This window comes from Balaenoptera musculus, chromosome 4, assembly GCF_009873245.2.
Source record: "Balaenoptera musculus isolate JJ_BM4_2016_0621 chromosome 4, mBalMus1.pri.v3, whole genome shotgun sequence".
NCBI classification, from domain to species: Eukaryota; Metazoa; Chordata; class Mammalia; order Artiodactyla; family Balaenopteridae; genus Balaenoptera; species Balaenoptera musculus.
This window is the reverse complement of record NC_045788.1, coordinates 26,795,069-26,813,282: the sequence shown is the minus strand read 5'-3', so window position 1 is coordinate 26,813,282 and position 18,214 is coordinate 26,795,069. Positions and strand designations below refer to the sequence as shown.

At 34.4% G+C, this 18,214-nt stretch overlaps 1 protein-coding gene across 1 annotated transcript in view; it reads left to right on the top strand.

Moving 5' to 3' along the window:
- Positions 1–10,428: 10,428 nt before the first annotated feature.
- Positions 10,429–18,214, top strand: part of LOC118893921 (phospholipid scramblase 1-like) — a 31,693-nt gene continuing 23,907 nt past the window's right edge. Inside the window, exons 1-2 of the mRNA XM_036849577.1 lie at positions 10,429–10,521; positions 11,785–11,827. Coding sequence (XP_036705472.1) covers positions 10,429–10,521; positions 11,785–11,827 — 136 coding nt within the window. The remainder of the gene's footprint in view (positions 10,522–11,784; positions 11,828–18,214) is intronic.

Here is an 18,214-nt window from a genome sequence, read left to right as displayed (position 1 = left end):
GGAGAAGTTAGCCACCTGAGGAGCATAGTTCCTTTTGGACTAGTTTCATCTTTTACTGAGTGGCAGCCTTTATCACAGTCTTTTCCCCTTGTAGCGGGCAGTGGGCACTTGTCTGTCTCTCCTGAATAGCTAGAGTGAGAACTGCTAAACCTCTGCCCCTATTTTCAGGGAATACCCCCACCACTGCTTCATTGACATCTGGGTGGAGACAAGGTTCATGCTCACATCCACTTAACAAGCCCCATCCCTTGGTTCAAGGGGGTTTATGAGTGTGTTGTGTTGACCATAGCTAAGGTTAGCAAACAGGCTCATGCACGAGAGAAGCTCACCATAGTATCCCTATCACTCTGCTTCAGGTCCTCATGCAGTGAAGTTGCTCTCTCTCTCTTCCGTTTTGAATACATTTCACTCCTGTTTTGAGATACCAAAGTGTTTACCTTTTCCCTTACCCAAAGCCTGATACCGAATGTGATGTCCTAATTCACATTCCACTTAGTCTTTCTCCCTTTCATATATATTTGAAGAGGGGCTTCTCAAGAACATCCCCCTGCACAGATGCAAAAAAGGGAAATCAGTACAACAGAAGACTACATGCAACACTCTTAAACCATTTTATGGACTGTAATATAATTTTTTAAATTCTATGATCATTGTTCAACATAGAGTTGCAGGGCCTTTAACTACCAATAAACCCACGAGGAAGTGGCCCCAACTTGGTCAGTTATTCAAATTAAGTGTGTGTAGTGCTTGGCACTCCACTCTGTCCCTCCACTGACATCCCAGAACTTCAGGCAAATCATCAGCTTTACATCCTAGTACACATGTGAGTATTCACAGAACTAAGTAGCTTCAAAGTTCTGAATGGAATGTTTATTGTTATGGCTGTTTGGATGTCCCATCTTAAACTCTTCCTCACAGTAGCTTTGAGAGGCTGTTGATGTGTGCCAGACAGAGGATCAAGCCTCCTCAAACTCACCTCTCAGGTAGCCATTTCATGTGGAGTTTTTCCAGGGACTAATGTGTTCCAACTGTTGGTCACCATAACTGATGTCTGCCCTTTCTTTAAGTCTATGGTCCTATTCATGACCTACTGAAGATTTTATAACTTACATTAGGAAATGGTAGTCTTCAGGCAAAAGGATCTATAACTTGGCCGATGGTTCATTGCTGATGTTCTGATATAAGTGAAAATCTTGCTCCCTTTCTGGAGACGGTGCCCACCTTCCTGGGTTTAGGACAAGTCTCTGAGATTCCCACTCAAGTGTTCAATATCAAAAGTTGGAAGCAGAGATTTATATTTATATCTGGAGAACAGAAAAACAGCTATCACAGCTCATGAGTAACAAATCTCCAGCCCCATCTTATTTCTGAATTATAATTAGCCACATATATAAAATACATCTGCCCCTACATGAGCCTCTTCTCTCCTGTCCTGATACAGTTACTCCATCCACACTCCCTGCCCCCATTTTGTGGTCCATCACAATGACTCCTGCTCTTCCTCTTCTTCAGGATACCTGGGTGTTATCTCTAGCTTCTCTATTTATAAATCTAAATGACAACAAAACATCTCTGAGGTGCATATTTTTTGATCTTTAAAACTGGGATGAGAGGAGAATGACGTTAGTGAAGTGGCAAAATCACAGTTTTCTAACATATTCCACCCAAAGAAGACTGATCTTGACAGTCACCCATGAATGAGAATGCCTTTGTGAAAGCCCAGCAGTTAAGCAGAGATATTCCAGCACACTGTTGGAGCAAAAAATATATATATATCAGAGATTGGGCACATTGAAGAGGGTAAGAGGAAGGATTTCACTTTATCCACATCACCCGTTCCCCAAGGCAGCAAAGCTCAGTACCAAGGGAGACATTCTTGGCTATGATTTTTCCCACTGAGCAAAGTTGGGCATGAGAGGGAGTACCTAGCTTGCCCAGATGTGCAGGAAGCCGCCAAAGAGAAAAACCTATCCAGAATACTGAGGTATGTCGAACAAAGAGGGGGCAGCTGGGAGAACTGTAGCTGGAGCTCTTGGAGGACAGCAAAAGGGCATGGATCCTATAAACTGCATCACAGACTCCATCAGGTAGCCCACCCACTAGCCCTTGGGGACACCTCACCTGCAGATCCCACCAAACTGGCCCACAGGCACCCCAAATACTTCACGTGCCTCACCTACTCACATCCCTTCCCTCTGGCCAGCTCCTGTGCATGCCGCCAAAGGTGGCAAGAGTGAATATTTGGAGATGGCTAGTGAGTACACACAGAAAGGAAGCCTGACAATACAAGTCTGGAAAAAAAAAAAAATCACACAAACTTGAGCATTCAACACCAGCCTAGGGAAAGCAAACAAGAGGTTGTCAATACCTGGCCTGGCTTTGCAGGGTAAAGAGAAGGCATAAAATCTTAAGAATTACCCCCAACAGGGAACAAGAAGTGTGGAGCGGACATGTTCATAGAAAGGTCTGAGAAAGCCTCAGAATCCCTAATAGGGCTGTCAGAAGATATTTCTCTCCAGAAAAAGGTCAGTAAAGACTAAATTATGTTAAATCATATAATTATCATTTCCTTTTGTTTTGAGAATAATTGATTTACTCTGTTAGCAATTTTGAAGTTTACACTACAGTATTGTTCACTATAATCACTATATATTGTGCATTAGTCTCCAGAACTTATTTATCTACTAGTTGCAAGATTGTACCTATAAACAACATCTCCCCAGTTCTCCAACTCCCTACCCCCAATAACTTCCATTCTACTCTCTGGTTTTTCACAAGTTCGGTTTTTTAGATTCCACATATAAGTGATATCATACAGTACTTGTCTTTCTCTGTCTGAATTATCTCACTTAGCATAATGGCCTCAAGATATATCCATGTTGTTACAAATGGCAGGATTTCCTTTTTTCTCATGGCTGAATAATATTCCATTGTATAGGATAAAAATATCTATATAGATAACTCACATCTTCTTTATCCATGTATTCATTGATGGACACTTATGTTGTTTCCATATCTTGGCTATTGTGAATAATGCTGCATTGAACATAGGTGTGCAGATCTCTTTGAGATACTGATTTCAATTTCTTTGGATATGTACCCAGGATTGGAATTGCTTTATCATATGGTAGTTCATTTTTTAAAAAATTTTTTGAGGAAGCTTCATACTGTTTTTCATAAGGCTGTATGAATTTACATTCCCACCAACAGTGTATAAGTCTTCCATCTTCTCCATAGTCTTGCCAAAATTTGTTATCTCTTGTGTTTTTGATAAAAAGCCATCCTAAGAGATGTGAGGTGATATTTCATTGTGGTTTTAATTTGCATTTCCATGATGATTAGTGATATTGAGCACCTTTTCATATACCTGTTGGCCATTTGTATGTCTTCTTTGGAAAAATGTCTATTCAGGTCCTTTGTCCATTTTTAAATTGGATTATTTGCTTTTTCGATATTGAATTTTATGAGTTTTGTATATATTTTGGATATTAGTTCCTTATCAGATATATGGTTTATGAATATTTTCTCCCATTCTGTTAGTTGCCTTTTCAATTTATTATTTCCTTTGCTATGCATAAGCTCTTTAGTTTAATGTAGTCTCACTTGTTTTAGTTTTTGTTGCCTGTGCTTTTGTAGCTTATCCAAGAAATCATTGCCAAACCAATATCAAGAATATTTTCCCCTATTTTTTTCTTCTAGCAGTTTTATAATTTCAGGTCTTAACGTTTATACCTTTGATTCATTTTGAGTTAATTTTTATGACTGGTGTAAGATAAGCATTCAGTTTTATTTTTGGCATGTGGATATCTAGTTTTCCCAACACCATTTATTGATGAGACTTTCCTTTTCCATTGTGTGATATTGGCAGCCTGCCTGCTTGTATGCCAATACCATACTGTTTTAATTATTATGGCTTTTTAATATAGCTTAAAATCAGGAGACATGATGCTTCCAACTTTGTTCTTCTTTCTCAAGAATGTTTTGGCTATTCAGGGTCTTTTTTAGTTCCATGAAAATTTTAGGATTGTTTTTTCAACTTCTGTGAGAAATGCCATGGGAATTTTTAGCAGGATTGTATTGAATCTATAGATTGCTCTAGGTAGTATGGACATTTTAACACTATCGATTCTTCCAATTCATGGACATGGAATATTTTTCCATTTATTTGTGTCTTGTTCAATTTGTGTCATCAATGTCTTATAGTTTTCAGGGTACTCACCTCCTTGGTCAAATTTATTCCTAAATATTTTATTATTGTAAATGGGATTGTTTCTTAATAGCTCTTTCAGAGAGTTTGTTGTTAGTGTATATAAATGTAACTGATTTCTGTATGTCAATTTTGTATCCTGCAACTTTACTAAATTCATTTACTGGTTATAATAGTTTGTAGAGTATAGTGTTTCCTATATGTAAGATCATGTCATCTATAAACAGATAATTTTGTTTCTTCATTTCCAACATGGATGCTTTTTATTGCTTTTCTTGCCTAACTGCTTAGCTACTAGTTCCAGTACTATGTTAAATAGGACTGGTGAGAGTGGGCATCCTTGTCATCTTTCTGATGTTGGAGAAAAGGCTTTCAGCCATTCACTGTTGCATATGATGTTAGCTGTGGGCTGTTGTATATGGCCTTTTTTATTTTATTTTATTTATTTTATATCTTTATTGGAGTATAATTGCTTTACGATATTGTGTTATCTTCTGCTGTACAACAAAGTGAAGCAGCTATATGTATACATATATCTCCATATCCCCTCCCTCTTGAGCCTCCCTCCCACCCTCCCTATCCCACTCCTCTAGGTCATCACAAAGCACCGAGCTGGTCTCCCTGTGCTATGCAGCAGCTTCCCACTAGCCATCCATTTTATATTTGGTAGTATATACATGTCAATGCTACTCTCTCACTTCATCTCAGCTGTGTCCTCCCCACCATGTCCTCAAGTCCATTCTCTACATCTGCATCTTCATTCCTGCCCTGTATGGCCTTTTCTATGTTACAGTACATTCCTTCTATACCCAATTTACTGTGTTTTTGTTTTTAAAAGATGTATTTTTTCAAATTATTTTTCTGCACCTATTGAGATGATCATATAATTTTTATCTTTCATTCTATTAATGTGGTGTGTCACATTTATTATTTTGCATATGTTGAACCATCCTTATATCCCAGAGACAAAATCCACTTGATCATGGTGAATGATCATTTATTGTGCTATTGAATTTGGTATGCTAATATTTTATTGAGAATTTTTACATCTATATTCAACAGGAATAATGGCCTGTAATTTTCTTTTTTTGTAGTATCTTTGGCTTTGATACCAGAGTAACCCTGGCTTCATAAAATGAGTTTGGGAGTATCCCTTGCTCTTCAGTTTTGTGAAAGAGTGTGAAAAAGATTGGCATTAATTCTACTTGAATGTTTGGTGTAAGTCACCAGTGAAACCATCTGGCCCTATATTAGAGGTTTTTGATGATTGATTCTATCCCCTTATACTTTATTGTTTACATTTTCTATTTCTTCATGATTCAGTCTTGGTAGATTGTATGTTTCTAGGAATTTATCCATTTCTTCTAGGTTATCCAGTTTTTTTGGCATACAGTTTTTCATTGTAGTCTCATAATCCTTTGTATTTCTGTGGTATCAGTTGTAATGTTTCCTCTTTCATTTCTGACTTTATTTAATTCCTTTCCCTTTTCTTAGTTAACTAAGCTAAAGGTTTGTCAATTTTGTTCATCTTTTCAAAGAACCAGCTCTTAGTTTCATTGATTTTTTTTTTCTTTTTTTTGATCTCTTTCATTTCTGCTCTTGGTTATTTCCTTCCTCCTGTGAACTTTAGGCTTAGTTCTTTTTTCTAGTTCCTTGAGGTGCAAAGTGAAGATGTTTATTTGAAACTTTTCTAGTTTTTAATGTAGGTATTTATGGCTATAAATTTCCCTCTTAGAACTGCTTTTGTAGCATCCCATAAGTTTTTGTATGTTGTATTTCCATTTTCATACATCTTAAGATATTTTTTTTATTTCTCTTTTGATTTCTTCTTTGACCCGTTGGTTGTTCAGGAGCATGTTTAATCTCCATATATTTATGAATTTTTCAGCTCTTTTCCAGATATTAATTTCTACTTTCATACGATTGTGGTTGGAAGAGATACTTGGTATGATTTAAATCTTCTTAAATTTGCTAAGACATGTTTTGTGACCCATCTTGGAAAATATTTTATTGCACCACCATTTTCATTGCAGTATTATTAACAGTATCCAAGATATAGAAACAACCTAAGTGTCCATTGGCAGATGGATGGATAAAGAAAATAATGTTATAAATGCTGGAGAGGGTGTAGAGAAATGGGAACCCTCCTACACTGTTGGTGGGAATGTAAATTGGTGCAGCCATTATGGAGAACAGTATGGAAGTTCCTTATAAAACTCAAAATAGTTACCATATGATCCAGCAATTTCACTTCTAGGCATATATCCAGAAAAGACAAAAACTCTAATTAGAAAAGATACATGCACCCCATTGTTCATAGCAGCACTACTTACAAAAGCCAAGACATGGAAGCAACCTAAGTGTCCAGTGACAGATGAATGGATAAAGAAGATGTGGTATATATAAAAAAGAAATATTTCCATTTGCAGCAGCATGAATGGACCTAGAGATTATCATACTAAGTGAAGTCAGACAGAGAAAGACAAATATCAAAGGAGAAAGGGGGAGGAGGGATAAATTAGGGGTTTGGGATTGACAGATACACACTACTATATACTACATATAAAACAGATAAACAACAGTGACCTACTCTATAGCACAGGAAACTATATTCAATATCTTATAATAACCTATAATGGAAAAGAATCTGAAAATGAATATTTATGTATGAATCACTTTGTTTTACACTAGAAACCTAACTACATTTCAATTAAAAAAAAGAAAGAAAATATGCCATATATATATATATATATATATATATATATACACACACACACACACAATAAGATATTATTCAGCCATAAAAAAAGAAGGAAATCCTAACTTTTGCAACAACATACATGAACCTCGATGGCATTATGCTAAATGAAATAAGTCAGACAGGGAAAGATATATACTGTATTATCTCACCTATATGTGGAATCTAAAAAAGCCAAACTCATACTAATAGAGTAGAATGGTGGTTGCTAGGGGCAGGAGGGTGGTAGAAGTGGGGAGATATCATTTAAAGAGTACAAACTTGCAGTTATAAGATTAATAAGTTCTGGGGATGTAATGTACAGCATGGTGGCTATAGTTAACAATATTGTATCATATAGTTGAATTTTGCTAAGAGAGTAAATCTTACATGTTCTCATCACACACAAAAAAGGTAATTATGTGAGGTGGTGGCTGTGTTAACAAATCTTATTGTGGTAATCATTTTGCATTACATATGAAATACAAATCATTATGCTGTATAACAAACTTACATAATGTTATATGTGAATAATATGTCAATAATGTTAGAAAAAGAAAAAAGGAAAAAACTAGTATGAGGGTTGAGCTAGAAATGATACGTTAGTTCCCACACTGAACCAACTACAATTCTCCTAGAAAAAAAGATGTTTGATGTCATGGAGTAATGTCCAAAATTATCTCCAGAATTAAAAAGCTATAATATTTGCTTGAAGCGAAATACAAGATTTACATTCTCTCTAAAAACTCAGAAGAATTTCCATTTTATATAATTGGAGAGTTATTACTCTTATTGAGCACCTGTGATATAGGAAACATTTATGTTGTGGGAGTGTTTAAAAACAGTGTTTGTATTTTAGGTCCACTGGCAGCTATACCTTGCTTTATCAAACTAGAAATAATCATGACCAGGGAAAATATTTAAAGTGAGATTCTTTAAGAAAACAATTGGAAGACCACCAACTTATCCAGCTGTTTTACTTTTTCTCTGGTGATGTGTCTATAAAGATCAGTACAGTTACACTTATTAAGAAACATTAAAAATACACATATAAAAACATCTATATACAATATATAAAACAATAATAGATTTATTAAAATAGTAAATTAATATATTGGTAATAGCAATTTAAAAAATAAGTATATTTCTCATTTAAACATTTAAAATATTTGGAAATATTTTAACAAAGTAACCCTAAAATTTATGTGGAAACTCAAGGGATCCAGAATACCCAAAGCAATCTTGAAAAAGAACAAAGTTGAAGGACTCATTCTTCTACATTTCTAAACTTAACTACATACTAAAGTAATTAAGACACTGCAGAAATAGAGACACAGATGTAGAGAACAAACGTATGGACACCAAGGGGGGAAAGTGGCGGGGGGAGGGGGGTGGTGTGATGAATTGGGAGATTGGAATTGACATGTATACACTAATATGTATAAAATGGATAACTAATAAGAACCTGCTGTATAAAAAAATAAATTAAATTAAAAAAAAGAAAAATACAGTACAGCACTGTAAAAGAAAATATATATATATATATATAGGCACCACAACAAATCAAGTTCATATAAAAAGATTAACATTAAATTAAAAAAAAAAAAGACACTGCAGTACTGACATAAGATAGGCATATATATCAGTGGAACAGAATAAGAGTCCAGAAATACACCATTATGTTTATGGCCAATTGATTTTCAACAAGGATGCCAAAATACTTCAATGGGAAAAAACAGTCTCTTCAACAAATAGTGCTGGAACCACTAGATACTCGTATGCACAAGAAAAAGTTGTAGTTCTATCTCACAGTGTACACAAAATTTAACTCTAAAGGGATTAAAGACCCAAATGTAAGAGCTAAAACATTAACCCTATTAGAAAAATCAGAGGAATAAATCACTGTGATTTTGGATTATAAAGTGATTTCTTAGACATGACATATAAAGTACAAGCAAAAAATGACAACAAAAAAAGATAAATTGTACTATATCAAAGTTATAAACGTCTATGCTTTAGTGGACATCAAGAAAGTGAAAGGACAACCCACACAATGGGAGAAAATATTTGCAAATCTTATATTTTATAATGGGATTTAATCCAAAATGTATAAAAACTCTCACAATTCAACAATAAAAATACAAATAACATAAGCAAAAAATACACAACAATTTGAAGAGAGAGTTCTCCAAAGAAGATATACAAGTGGCCAATAACACATGAAAAGTTGCTCATGAACATTAGTTGTTAGGATAATGTAAATCAAAACCACAATGAGATATGACTTCAGACCTACTAGGATGGCTATAATAAAAAAGACAGACAGTAACAAGTGCTGACAAGGATGCAGAGAAATAAGAACTCTCATACTTTGCTAGTAGGAATGGATTAGCCACTCTGGAAAATATTTTGTAGTCACCTCCAAAATTAAACATATAGTTACCATGTTAAAGTAAAAAACGGAAGAAAGAAAAAAAAAAGAAAATAGCTCTTAAGGTTGCATTTTCCTCTCTTTCGCTAGGATCCTTTCTTCACTTCTCTTTACCTCAACTCTCATTTCATAGCCTGATTCTTGGTAATGCAAGCTATTATTGAAAACTCACTCTTGTTTTCAGTAATAAATATTTTTCCAAAGTATATCTTTCTCTTATCAAGACTGATATTCATGTGTTGCATTAATGTTGTGATGTCTTGTTTGCTTCTTTTAATGTATCTGAATGAGAGTAAAACTTACAATATTTGCCCCAAAACAAAGTAAGTAAATCCTTTAATACTTTCAATGTATTTATAGTCACTGTTAGAATCATCTTCTTAGACTTTGAGCTGGAAGCACGAGTTTGTAAATTTATTTCATAAATTTAATCCTGATGCAAGCTGAGGAAAATACAGAGAATAATGAGAATTTAATCAGGGCCAATTAGAAAATTTTGACTCCATATATATTTGTTCTAAGTTTGTTAGGATCACGGCACTAGAGTTAGATAGCTCCCCAAGTCTCATTTTTAAAATTTTATCTGTTTTTTACGCAGGATAAAATGTTTTCATGTCCACCATAACACATCCTTCAACCTTGGAGGAAAAAAGTTCAGACAGTCATTGTCAAATGATTCTGAACCTAAAGATTTAATGGTATTTAAATAGATCAAGGCCACATGGGAATGTGTGTAACAATTTACAGGGTTTACTACTCTCATATTAGCTGGGGCTTCTTGTATTCCTGAGGTTCCTTTATGGTTTTTGTTGCGAGATAGACTCTGTAAATAAAACCATAAATATTTCAGTTGAGAACACTTTAAAAAATAAAGTATGGATGATGTTCACCATTTAATTTAATGTTTACCATTAAATGAAGAAAAACTAAACCTGAAGTTGAAGTTGATTCCTGTCTCTAACAATGTTATTTTTCTGTAATGTTAGATTTTGAAGACAAAAGGAGGAATCTCTCCAATCTGTCAGAGTCTCAAGCATTTATATAATCTAGATTATGGATTTTTGTAATATACAACCCACAATACAATGGATGCAAACACCAGGGTCAATACCCAATTATCCACCTGGATTGGAATATTTGACTCAGGTATGATAATATGTTTCTTAATTTAGTTGATGGAAAATAACATGAATTTAGATAGCTTCAAAATATAATTTGTGTTACTGGAAAATATTTTGACTATAGATTAAAATACTACACCTGTAACATTAAAAATCTTACATTTTATTTAATTTTAATTTCTGATTGAGGTAGTAAACTTATAATTTAAATACAGTTGTCCCTCAGTATCCACCAGGGGACTGATTTCAGGACCAGTCTGGCAGATACCAAGACTGGAAGGTGCTCAAGTCCCAGAGTCTGCCCTCTGGATATGAGGTTGATTGGATTTGTGGATGCAGAAACAGGAGTATGGAGTGATGTCTGTAGAGTTACTCAAAAAAAAAATCCACATATAAGCAGACCCTAGCAGTTCAACCATGTCATTCCAGGGCCAGCTGCAATATAACATTGTTATTTATAAATGTACTTCCTGAGAAACCTATTTAAAAATAAATACCTACTTTTTAAAATAGGAAACTGGATTTGGGGAATGTAAGTAAAAATGACTTAAGGGCTCTTCAGTTCATCTAACTGCTTAGATAGTAGAAGCCTGGTATGCAAATGTAAAATATGAACACTAATATTAGGAAAACATCTCTGTTCGCTACCAAATTTAATGACACGGAATTACTATTTTTGTTTACGCTATCAATTCTGATTTAATTTCCTAAGTGCTGTCTTTGAATAGTTAATTAACTTTGGCATTTCACATTACTAATTATTGGCCACATCTTATTTTTTAATTCTTTAAAAATGAAACAGTATGCATGTTCCTTCTTAAAAAGGTTGTTTACATTTTCAATGCTTAATTGTAAACTTGTTGCAAACAATAATATAAATCTAATAAGTCATTTTTGAATATGGGTAAAAACTACATTAAACTTTTTACTTCAAATTACAGTATAGATATTTCTCTCTGAATTTCAAAAATATTTTTAATAAAAGTCTTTAAAAATTTTTTGTGAACAAAAATATTGAGTACATTAACAATGGAGCAAAAAGAATACACTTTAGAGACTATCTGATAATATTTTTTCATTTCCTTTTTCTATGGTAAAAAATTTTTAAACTTCACACTTAGACTAGTATAATGTTATGACATTTGACAGAAAAAATGAGAGATGTTGATAATGAATCAATTACTTTAAATATCCTAAATGGAAGTATTAATGTATATATGTATTATTATGTGCTTTAAATTTAGTTTGAATACTTCATATCACCTATGTTTACTTTCTACTGTAATAGATAAATCACTTACGTGTGTGTCAGCGTTTTGATCTTCTGGAAGGTATGTACCAAATGCACTGGTATATTAATTCTTGAATATGTACCTTGTTTTGCTATAGTTCTACCAACCCCTATAAATTAGTGTTTTGGTTTTTTTTTGGCTGCACCGTGCGGCTTGTGAGATCTTAGTTCCCCCACCAGGGATTGAACCCGGGCCCTCGGCAGTGAAAGCATAGAGTCCTAACTAGTGGACAGCCAGGGAATTCCCTTAAAGTGCATCTTATGTCTGAGGATAGCTAAACCTTGATATATGAAGCGATTATATAGAAGGTCTTTAGATGATGAAAACGTGAATGTGATCGTAGTCTTCTCATGGGAAGGGAGGGATAAAGATATTGGCTCCAGATTACACCTGAAAATTCTAGTCTGTGTTAGTCTTCCTAAGCAGTAGGTCTATTTCCTGAAAGGTTTTGCCCATCCTGAATTCCTCAAATACAGGTATTTCAGAGAAGCAACGATTCCAAATTTTTCAGGAGTTCTGCTAGTAGAAGCAGAATGCAGGTAAAGTAATGTGCGGTCCAATTCCACTCCCTAGTCTGAGAAGTTAAACTGTCCATTAGAATTCAACTGTTCAGGGGTTTCCCTGCTGGCGCAGTGGTTAGGAATCCGCCTGCTAATTCAGAGGACATGGGTTCAAGCCATGGTCCAGGAAGATCCCACATGCCGTGGAGCAACGAAGCTGGTGCGCCACAGCTACTGAACTCGTGCTCTAGAGCCCGCGAGCCACAACTACTGAAGCCCATGAGCCTGGAGCCCGTGCTCTGCAACAAGAGAAGCCACCGCAGTGAGAAGCCTGTGCACCGCAACGAAGAGTATCCCCCGGTCGCCGCATCTGGAGAGGGCCCGCGTGCAGCAGTGAAGACCCAAGGCAGCCAAAAATAAAATAAATTAAAAAAAAAAAGAAGGATGAGAAAAAGAAAATTGCAGAAATATTTTTTTGAAAAATAAGAATTCAACTGTTTACCTTTATCTCAACTTAGTACAAATATTTCTTTCATGTAGATGATGCTGTAGTACATGTAAATAAAATGAAATTGAATGCTTAGTTTAAAAAAATAGTATTATCACCACTGATGACCTTTCTCATTGACATTAGAGGATCTAAGACTAAAATACGCATTTAGGGTTTTATTTAATTCACAAAAGCATTCCAATTTAGGTATATTATAAATGAATGCTGGGGGCGGGTACGTTTCTTGCTACCTTACACTAAAGGCTTTTTTTTACGTAAGACAATTTATTTCAGAATCCCCACTGAGTACCTATAATGAACAAGCCATGTGTTACCATTTTGAAAGGATCAAAGATGAGTCAGACCTGGCTTTGCCCTGAAGGGCTTGCCCTAAAATGTGAGAGTTAATATACTTAAATAAAATCACAGTATGAAGTAATAAAAGTCATGAGATAGGTAGAAACCAATTGTGGGAACTCACAGGACAGAAACAGCTACACTTACTTATAATTTCAGTAGCGACAAAAATAGCAAAAATATTGAGAAAAATCTAACCATCTATGTTATGGGAAACTAGTTCTCCAAACTAATGATTCTTAGAGTATGGTCACCAGACCAGCAGCATCAACATCTTCTGGGAACATGTTAGAACTATCAAATTCCCAGGCTTTATCATAGACCCACTAAATAACCAAATCAAGAGATGGGGTCTGTGCTTTATCAAGCCCTCCAGATGGTTCTGAGGCAGGCTAAAATTTGAGAACTACTGCTCTAAATGATATGTTCACATAATCTAACACTGTACAGTTATTTAAAAGAATGAGACAGCTCTACAAAATTGTCAGGAATATTTCCAAGATATACTGCTAAGTATAAAAAGCAATTACAAAGTAGTGCATATGTTAGCATGTGAGTATGTGTGTGTGTGTGTGCAAAATACATTTAGGCTTTGCATATATTTGAGATATCTCTAGAAGAATGCATATGAAATTGGAGAAAGAAGAAGAAATAGAATAAGCCTGGAAGGAAGAATTGTTTTTAATTTTATACTCTCTTTGCATTTTTAAATTTGTGCCATGCATATATAATTCCTAATAATAAAAAGAAATTAAATTTAAAAGGCAGTCAGATTTTTTTTCATAAATTTTGAATCATGATTTTTCTGTGAAAGTTACATCAAAATGAATACCTTTCAAATACGTTGGTACAATATGAAAACATAATTATGCTCATTTGTACATTAATCATTAAAAAGTGAGGAAATTCTGTAACTATTAGTTTCAAAGGTTAACAAAATAAAATGTTAAATGTATATTAGAGAAATATATACTCATTAAACATATACTCACTAAAGAACATTTAAAATTAAGAAAAGTGGGAGATAATCATCCATGTACAACTACTGATAAATTTTTTCTGAAGGCTTTTTAAAAAATTCCTTTGATGAGGTTTTTTGAAATCACTTTTAATCATTGTCCATGAATTTTATATATTTATTCACTTAATGTTAATATTTTTGTTATTTTTATCTTAACACCCACCATTAAAAATATTTTTAATTGAAGTATAGTTAATTTCCAATGTTGTGTTAGTTTCAAGTGTACAGCAAAGTGATTCATTATACATGTCTATATATATATTTTTTTTTCAGATTCTTTTCCATTATAGGTTATTATAAGATATTGAGTATTGTTGCCTGTACTATACAGTAGGACCTTGTTGTTTACCTATTTTATGTATCATAGTGTGTATATGTTAATCCCAAACTCCTAATTTATCTCTCTCCACATCCCTGCCCCGCCATCCCCATTGGTAACCGTAAGTTTGTTTTCTATGTCTGTGAGTCTATTTCTGTTTTGTAAATAAATTCATTTGTATCATTTTTTTAGATTCCACATATAAGTGATAGCATATGTTATTTGTCTTTGTCTGACTTACTTCACTTAATATGATAATCTCTAGGTCCATCCATGTTGCTGCAAATGGCATTATTTCATTCTTTTTATGGCTGAGTAGTATTCATTGTATATACACACCACATCTTCTTTATTCATTCATCCCTTGATGGACATTTAGGTAGCTTCCATGTCTTGGCTATTGTAAATAGTGCTGCTATGAACATTGGGGTGCACGTATCTTTTTGAATTAGAGCTTTCTCCAAATATATGCCCAGGAGTGGCATTGTGGAATCATACGACAACGCTATTTTTAGTATTTTAAGGAGCTATTAAAGTGGCTCTACCAATTTACATTCCCACCAACAGTGTAGGAGGGTTCACTTTTCTCCACACTCTCTCCATTTGTCAGTGTAGACTTTTTAATGATGGCCATTCTAACTGGTTTGAGGTGATACCTCATTGTGGTTTTGATTTGCATTTCTCTAATAATTAGTGATGCTGAGTTTTCTACGGATATATGCCCATGAGTGGGATTACAGGATGATATGGTAATTCTATTTTTAGTTTGTAAGGAACCTCCATAATGTTCTCCATAGTGGCTGTAGCAATTTACATTCTACCAACAGTGTAGGAGGGTTCCTTCTTCTCCACACCCTCTCCAGCATTTATCATTTGTTGACATTTTAAAGATGGCTATTTGACAGGTGTGAGGTGATACCTCATTGTAGTTTTGATTTGCATTTCTCTCATAATTAGTGATATTGAACATCTTTTCATGTGCCTGTTGGCCATCTGTATGTCTTTTTTGGAGAAATGACTATTTAGATCTTCTGCCCATTTTTTTAATTGAGTTTTTCTTTTTTTGATATTTAGCTGTATGAGCTGTTTTTATATTTTGGAAATTAATCCCATCAGTAGCATTATTTGCAAATATTTTCTCCCAGTCCTTAAGTTGTCTTTCCATTTTGCTTATGGTTTCCTTTGCTGTGTAAAAGCTTATAAGTTTAATTAGGCCCCATATGTTTATTTTTGTTTTTATTTCCATTACTCTAGGAGGCAGATCCAAAAAAAATCTTGCTGCAATTTATGTCAAAGAGTGTTCGGCCTATGTTTTCTTCTAGGAGTTTTATAGTATCTGATCTTACATTTAGGTCTTTAACCTATTTGGAGTTTATTTTTGTATATGGTGTTAGAGAATATTCTAATTTCATTCCTTCACATGCAGCTGTTCAGTTTTACCAATACCACTTATTGAAGATACTGTCTTCTTTCCATGTATATTCTTGCCTTCTTCATTGTACATTAACTGACCACAAGTGTGTGAGTTTATTTCTGGGCTTTCTATCCTGTTGCATTGATCTATATGTCTGTTTTTGTGCCAGTACCATACTGTTTTGAATACTGTAGCTTTGCAGTATAGTCTGAAGTCAGGGAGCTTGATTCCTCCAGCTCCATTCTTCTTTCTTAAGATTGTTTTGGCTATTCAGGGTGATCTGTGTTTCCATACAAATTTTAGAATTTTTTGTTCTAGTTCTGCGAAAAAATGCCATTGATAATTTGATAGGAATTGCATTGAATTGCCTTGGGTGGTATGGTCATTTTAACAATATTGAGTCTTCCAATCCAAGAACATGGTATATATTTCCATCTGTTTGTGTCATCTTCAATTTTTTTCATCAGCGTCTTATAGTTTTCAGAGTACAGGTCTTTTGCCTCCTTAGGTAGGTATATTCCTAGGTATTTTATTCTTTTTGATGCGATGGTAAATGGGATTATTTCCTTAAATTCTCTTTCTGATCTTTTATTGTTAGTGTATAGAAATGTAACAGATTTCTGTATATTAATTTTGTATCCTGCAACTTTACCAAATTCATTGATTAGCTCTAGTAGTTTTCTGGTAGCTTTCTTAGAATTTTCTATGTATAGCATTATGACATCTGCAAACAGGGACAGTTTTACTTCTTTTTCAAATTTGGATTCCTTTTATTTCTTTTTCTTCACTGATTGCTGTGGCTAGGACTTCCAAAACTATGTTGAATAAAAGTGGCGAGAGTTGATATCCTTGTCTTCTTACTAATTTTAGAGGAAATGCTTTCACCTTTTCACCACTGAGTATGATGTTAGCTGTGGGTTTGTCATATATGACATTTATTAATCTTGAGGTATGTTCCCTCTATGCCCACTTTCTGGAGAGTTTTTATCATAAATCGATACTGAATTTTATCAAAAACTTTTTCTGCCTCTACTGAGATGATCATGTGATTTTTATTCTTCAATTTGTTAATGTGGTGTATTACACTGAGTTGTGGATATTGAAAAATCCTTCCATCCCTGGGATAAATCCCACTTGATCATGGTGTATGATCCTTTTAATGTATTGTTGGAATCGGTTTGCTAGTATTTTGTTGAGGATTTTGTATCTATGCTCATCAGTGATATTGGCCTGTAATTTTCTTTTTTGTGATATCTTTGTCTGGTTTTGGTATCAGGGTGATGGTGGCCTCCTAGAATGATTTCAGAAGTGTTTCTTTCTTTGCAGTTTTTTGGATTAGTTTCAGAATTAGTTAAATCTTCTCTAAATGTTGGTAAAATTCACCTTTGAAGCCATCTGGTCCTGAATTTTGCCTGTTGGGAGTTTTTAAATTACTGATTCAATTTCAGTACTGATAATTGGTCTGTTCATATTTTCTATTTCTTCCTGCTTCAGTCTTGGGAGACTGTACCTTTCTAAGAATTTGTCCATTTCTTCTAGGTTGTCCATTTTATTTTTTTATTTATTTTTTATTTTTTCATTTTTCTCTTATTTTAATTTTTTTAACATCTTTATTGGAGTATAATTGCTTTACAATGGTGTGTTAGTTTCTGCTTTGTAACCAAGTGAATCAGTTATACATATACATATGTTCCCACATCTCTTCCCTCTTGCGTCTCCCTCCCTCCCACCCTCCCTATCCCACCCCTCTAGGTGGTCACACACCACCGAGCTGATCTCCCTGTGCTATGCGGCTGCTTCCCACTAGCTATCTATTTTATGTTTGGTAGTGTATATATGTCCATGCCACTCTCTCACTTTGTCACAGCTTACCCTTCCCCCACTCCGTATCCTCAAGTCCATTCTCTAGTAGGTCTGTGTCTTTATTCCCATCTTACCCCTAGGTTCTTCATGACCTTGTTTTTTTTTTTTCTTAGATTCCATATATATGTGTTAGCATATGGTATTTGTTTTTCTCTTTCTGACTTACTTCACTCTGTAGGACAGACTCTAGGTCCATCCACCTCACTACAAATAACTCAATTTTGTTTCTTTTTATGGCTGAGTAATATTCCATTGTATATATGTGCCACATCTTCTTTATCCATTCATCTGTTGATGGACACTTAGGTTGCTCATTTTATTGAACATAATTGTTGCTCATAATTGTCTGTTCTGATCCTTTGTATTTCTGTGGTTTAGGTTGTAACTTCTCCTTTTTCATTTCTCATTTTATTGATTTGGACCCTCTCCCCCACCCCCTTTTTTTTTGATGAGTCTGGCTAA